Source organism: Vombatus ursinus, unplaced genomic scaffold, assembly GCF_900497805.2.
Source record: "Vombatus ursinus unplaced genomic scaffold, bare-nosed wombat genome assembly UNPS02014786.1, whole genome shotgun sequence".
Classification (NCBI taxonomy): Eukaryota; Metazoa; Chordata; class Mammalia; order Diprotodontia; family Vombatidae; genus Vombatus; species Vombatus ursinus.
Genome location: NW_020954564.1, coordinates 19,437,826 through 19,444,526, shown reverse-complemented (window position 1 = coordinate 19,444,526; position 6,701 = coordinate 19,437,826). Strand labels below are relative to the sequence as shown.

Here is a 6,701-nt window from a genome sequence, read left to right as displayed (position 1 = left end):
ATTCCAACATACCATAATTTATTCCTCCATTCTCCAAGTGATGGGCATTCCAGTTTCCAATTCTTTGCCACCACAAAAAAGCTGCTATAAATATTTTTGTACATATGGGTCTGTTTCCTCTTTTTTTGATCTCTTTGGGGGTATAGACCTAGTAGTGGTACCACTGGGATAAAAGGGTATATACAGTTTAATAGCTTTTTGTCCTTCCCTCCTTTCTAAATATATTTTATCTCCCACCCAGCTTTAAAGATGGGAACTAGAGTCTTTCCAGGAGTCCAAAGTCATCAAATATATGAACTCTACCTATTAACACATGGATAATTGTGAGCTACACTTTAAGGTCTCACCACAGTCATAGCCTATGAATACATATACTGAGGGAACAAATTTTACTTAATGTGAGGACTTGATGAATGACAATTTGAGGGTCAAGGCAAATGAAAAGCCAAAGATTATTGAATTTCTGAGTCTGAGTCATGAGGAAGACAGTGGCAACTGTTAAAATTAATTATCTGAAATAGAAAATAATTCTGAGGTACAAAGTTTCTGAGTAAATACTGATTTAATAGTAATGATTAACAGGTTACCATTAAATCAAGTCAACTAATCCGTCAGTAATTAGCAACAAAAGAGTAATTTATAGAGCTTATTTTTATAACAGAAAAGAGAAATAAAAAATTACAGCAATCTTAGGAAACTTGTTTTGACCATAATTCAATGGACAAGGCAGGTTATCTAGCTAGTTCACTTCTCCCAGGCTTTCTTAATCCATATTCGTATTGCTGACAACATTTAGATGTCAAAATGAGATTACCCCAGAAGTCCTTGCCTTGCAACTGATGCCTTTTGTAACCAGAAAGCTTACTTTAAAGGGGCCTGTAGTTTGAACTAAATCTGGGAAAGAATAACTTGTAATTTGTAGTTAGCAGTCACCTCCTGTCCCCACACCCATTCCTCTAGTTGCCACAAAGGGAACCCCAACCTTAGAAGATTAGGGTACTCAATTTATACTTAACCTCTAGCTCAAGAAAGAAAAAGGAACTTATCCACCAAGACTGGAAAATGGAACTTAATCTTACTCAACTCCACTTTCTTCAGCTGTCAGAAAGGGAAACAGCCTTTAAAAAGAGTCTTATAATCCTTTATTTTATTCTTACAAAGATATATGTCTTACTCTAAATTATCTGCTACTAAATGATAAAATCTTATCAACCTATTCACTAAATCTATAGGTAACCTAGACTTAAGAGAATATCTATGTTATTTTGGCTTAGCTGTTAGGGCTAGCTTTTCCTAAACTAAAGATCTTAATCCTACAATCAAATGAAAAATGAATCAAAATAATCAATACTAACTGATTGAAAGAACATTCCTTTTCACAACAAAATTCAAATTCCTTTTGACAGAGATGGGGAAGTTATGGAGAGGAGACATTTTAGAAGGTAAAGATGAGCTCCTATTTCACAGAATCTTGAGAATTGGAAAGCACCACAGAGGTACTCTATTCTAATCCACACCTGCATGGAAATTCCTCTACAACAGTCCTGACAAGTATTCACCCAACATTTACTTGTAGACCTCTTGTGATTAGGAATGGACTACTTTCTGAGGCAACTCATTCCATTTTTTTTGACTGTTCTAATTGTTAAGAAGGATTTTTTCCTTTTATATACAGTATACACCTTTTTCTCTATAAGTCCTGACCTTTGTTTCTAGTTCTGCCCTTTCTGGCCAAGCAGATCAAGTCTAATTTCTCTTTCATATGACAGCCCTTTAAATACATGAAGGCAGTCATTTCATGCCCTCTAAGTCTTCTCCAGGTTAAATATCTCTAGTTCCTTCACCTGATCCTCAAATGGTACTTTAACCATATTGATCACTGCATCTTCCTTTCACTTCTCATTCCCTACCTCATTTTTAGTGGGGCTCACCTCCAACTTAGGGGAATAATTCTGTTATTCTTGGTCTTTGTGATCTCACTTTCTGGATCCTATTTAAGTTCTCTTTTCTAGTTACTTCTCTCACTCTCTGGAAGGCTTAGCCTTCTTCAGTTGTAGGGTAGACAGCACTCCCTCCTTTGGCCAGCTTAGCCTGTATTTCATATTCATACTTCCCACCAGGCAGTCAGGGAAATATAAAATACCCTTCCCCTTCCTTGGTTGTTTTCATTGTATAGAGGTAGGAGGGGTGCTCAAGTAAGGTAGAAGGATCTGTCCTTTAGCAGATATGTGGTGGATCCAGGGTGAGGATCCTTCCAGTGAAAAGCCATTGAGCCAAAGCCCCCACCTCTGACTGCTCAGTCACTTCCATTCACAGTGTAGTCCTTCTCATTAGAATAGGAAAATTAGTTAGCCCTCTGGGAACTCAGTCACTGACATTGACTGAATGATTCATCTGTTTGCTAATCTCCAAGTGGTTTCCTTAGCCTAATCCTGTACACATTCATTGTTTTTTGTAGTGTCCATAGCCTCAAGGAGATCTTGAAACCTGATCTTTACAAAGGGAAGGTAATTGGTCTGAAACCCCAGGGGCCTCCTTACACCACTCCTCCTGGGCTGTGCAAGTATATATAGTCCTGGACAGGATGGGATATACTCATACCCGCACCATGAAGTCAGCAGCGATTTTCATGCTGCTCAGTGGCATTGCCATGCTGTTGCAATTCCAAGTGGGTAGGTGCTTATGGGAACAGACTTCCCAGCTAGCATCTGCTCCCAAGGCAGAGAAGCACTTGGCAAGTGGGGCTGACAGACCTGTGTGTGTGTGTGTGTGTTGAGGGTGGGGCTCTGTCAGACTGGGGCCGAGTACATTTGGTTTAAGAGTAATCCTAATGATGGGTAAAGTGTGGTCAGATCCCCTCAGGAGACTAATTGGTAGTTTGTTATCCTTTCCAGACTGTACATTATGCCCACCTGTGACAGAGGATGTCTTTGCATTTATTAATGGCACACCTGAACAATATATAGATTTTGTAAGCAAAAACACGGATAATCAAGAAATTATAGAAAATGCCAGAAACCTGAAAGCCTGTATTGATTCAAAACTGACAACCGAGGACAAGGATGCTGCTATCAACTTGGTGGTAATTTTGATTCTCTCTGTGTGTGTGTGACTGCATGTACATGTGTACATCCATTCAAAGCTTAAAATTCTTTCTGGATTCTTCCATAGTCCAGATGCTGGCTCAGTGAGGAGTTCATGTAATTCTTGTAAGTATAGAGAATCATCCACTGTCTTGTGGTTCAGCTCTGCCACCCTTACTCCAGTTTCAGAGGAGGAAGAAATATAGTTTAATTATTGAATGTAGGAAGGATAAGGTACAATCCAATGGGCTTTGTTCATTTCTGTACCCAGAAGTGCCATACAATTCAATTCAATAAGCATTTACTAAGTACCCACTACATAATAGCTAGATGCTAGCAATACAAAATAAAAAAAATGCCTCAATTTCTGCCCTCTAGTAACCTACATTCTAATTGAAGGGAAGGATTCAGTATGTACCCAATTGAATATGATACAAGCAGAGTGAGAGGTCTAGATCAAGTATTATAGGAAATTTGAGGGCTGAGAGAACGTCCCTCTCAGGGACTGAGTTGGAGCTTAAAGGGAGGAATCTTAATGGACAGAGTTTGAGGGAATTATTTCAAGGGTGTATGAAGGTACAGAGATGATGAGGATGATGATAATGATATCAGTTTACATTTATGTAGTACTTTAAGGTCTACAAAGTACTTTATGTAATTTATTTCATTTGAGTTAGGTTGAGGCAAGGCAAGTGGGATGGAGAATAGCTTGGTTTCATTGGAATATAGACTATAAGATGAAGAGTAGTGTAAAACTAGAATAGTTAGGTTGGAACCAGATTATGGAAGGCCTTGAGTGACAGAGTCAGGAGCTTAAAATTATTTGGTAGGTAATTAGGAGACATTGAAGATTTTTGAGTAAAGGAGACATGCATGAGAAAGTTTTTTAGGTGTTGGTATGAAGGATGAATTGGAGAGGGGATAGCCTAAGTATAAGGTGTGTTAGAAGGCAATTACAATGATCTAAATGAGGAGAAATGAGGCCCTGATCTGGACTGGTTGCAGCAGGAGTGTGGAGGAATGATTGTATGAGAAAGATATTGAGGAGATAGAAATGATAATATTTGTCATATGATCAAATGTATATGTGAAGGAGAAGGAAGATTCAAAGATTCCATACAATTAAAAAAAAAACATATATTAAGTTACCTCTAAGGGCAGGGCATTGTGCTAGGCTCTCAGGTTATAAGGAAAAGAAAGAGTCCCTGCCTTCTAGGAGATCATATTTTATGGAGTGGGGTAGGAATGGGCAGTGTAGCTGAATGTTACAAAGGAAAGAGTGCTAGATATAATTAGAAGTCCTGATTTTGAATCCTGGCTCTGTCATTTACTACATAGGTGACCTTGGGCAAGTCACATGGGCTTTATGGGCTTCAGTTTCCTGATCTTTAAAATGAAGAGTTTGCACTAGATAATCTCAGGGTCCCTTTGCACCTCTGACTCTATAATCTTCTGATCTTATATATACAGACAAGTAGTATGCTGTTCAGTCATTTCAGTTGTTTGCAACTCTTTGTGACTCCGTTTGGGGTTTTCTAGGCAAAGATACTGGAGTGGTTTGCCATTTGCTTTTCCAGCCCATATTACAGATGAGGAACTGAGGCAAACAGGGTTAAGAGCCTTGCCTAGGGTCACACAGCTAGTGTATGTCTGAGGCCGGATTTGAACTTAGGAAGATGAGTCTTCCCGATTCCAGGCCCAGTGCTCTATTCACTGAGCCACTGGCTCCGTCCAACCATAACCCTAATTCCAAGGATGAGAACAAAGAAAGGTCATTGGATTTGACAATAAGGAGGTGACTTTGGAGAGAGAATTTTAGTAGAGTAATTTAACAGAAAGACCAAAGAAAAATTAAGTCTAATCTCAACTCTAACTGCAGAAATACCGAAGCCCATTCACTCTTCCCTAACTGTTGGTGCAAGTGAGATAGACCCATATTTCCTTAATACAGCCTCTCAGAATATTCTCTCTTCTCTATTGCTGTCAATATTATTGCATCTTCCTAATGTCACACACCTGTAACCTTGGATTCACATTTGCCTCTTCCCTCAACTTCCCTCTGTACTTTGCCTACTCAGTCACCAATTGCTTCAATTCTCCCTTTGCTTCCTTCCCTCAAATTTTCTCCCAGCTATCCTTTCCTTTCCATTCCTGTTGTCTTTACTCTAGTCTGATTTTATGTCAACTCATGTCACTGCCTCCAGTCTTAATCCCCGTCAATCTATCTTGCACAGTATGACCAGGGTCCCTTTCCTTAAACAAAATTCCATTAGGCCACTTCCCAACTCAAAGCCTCCATTAACTCTCCAAAGGTTAATTTTACTCCTTAATAAAACTTGACATTTTAGTCCCCTCCTCCCCATTTTCTTCTTCTTCTAATAACTAAGAGCATTACTCTTCCTATGCCATATTCTTTTTCTTTAGTAATTTTCTTGCAACTTCGCTTTGTAGTAATGTTTGTATTGTTGCTTGATGCCTCATAAACTATTGATTTTCTCTTTGCAGAAGAAAATAAATGGCAGTCAATACTGTAATGACATGCTGATCTCACAAAGCAACTGAATGCCTGGACTTATCCTGAATCTTCACACTTGGCAATTGATCCATGAAGATGCTTAGCCTCTGAGTCAATAGTGCTTCCTCTCACCCAGTGCTCCGTTCCCCCTCTCCTGTTGCAGAATGGCAGCTGACATAAGAATCTTCAATAAACTCCCTGCAATTCAACTGTGGATATGTGTTTTCTCTCAGCCAGAAATGGGACATACTAGGGGAATAAAAAATTGGAGATGTCCTGGCTATATAGATTGGAGGCTACTGTCACATCTAATTCATTACTTAATAGTTAGCGACCACACATAGTCTCTAATATACAACACATGGTCATCGCTGCAGATAGACAGAAAGATACACACAAGACAGAGTCATAGATTGATACACATTTCTCTGTCTTTTTCTGTACTACTTGTTGGTTTCCATTTTTTTTCTGTATTCTCTGGATTTATTTGACTTCTTTTCCCCTGCCCCCAACTCCATCACTTCTCTGAAGGTCCAGGGATTTGCAACTCCAGTTTGGTCATTCCTCAGAGCACTGGAGAATCCCTTAGTGGTCTTTCACTAGTGAATTCTCTCACTTCTGGGTCCTAGAAAGCCCCTCCAGCCATGCCCTTCTTTCATTATCTCTGGGTCCCAGAGATTGTCTCATTTCTCCCCTTCTTTGCTGGCATCATGGGTTCTTCCACCTGGGTTCCTTTTCCGTTGGAACAGTTTCCTATCTTCTCTCCCTCTCCTTCATTACCTGAAACAAAACCAGAGCTCTTTTGAGGGGTTCTATATTTTCCCCCTGTTTATAAATACTGGGTAGCAGTGGCCAAAATAACAAACACAAGGAAATTGTAATGGGAGGCAATGCTGCCTAGTGGATAGAGTCAGACTTGGAGCAGAAAGACTTATCTTCAAAACCCATCCCTATTATATACTGGTTGTGTGGCTATAGTCAGGTTACTTAACTTCTCAGACTCAATTTCCTCACCTCTAAAATGGAGTTAGTGATACCAACCTTATAGGGTTGTTGGGAGGCTGAAACAACACAATACATCTGTTAAAGTTTAAAACACTCTA

The 6,701-nt window shown here is 39.4% G+C and overlaps 1 protein-coding gene across 1 annotated transcript; it reads left to right on the top strand.

Annotated features, from left to right (window-relative positions):
• Positions 1-2,563: 2,563 nt before the first annotated feature.
• On the top strand, positions 2,564-5,793 carry LOC114046828 (major allergen I polypeptide chain 1-like). Its single transcript, XM_027867361.1, has 3 exons — positions 2,564-2,672; positions 2,895-3,082; positions 5,589-5,793. Exons 1-3 carry the CDS (start codon positions 2,585-2,587, stop codon positions 5,643-5,645), a joined length of 333 nt encoding a protein of 110 aa, XP_027723162.1. The 5' UTR covers positions 2,564-2,584; the 3' UTR covers positions 5,646-5,793.
• Positions 5,794-6,701: the final 908 nt, after the last annotated feature.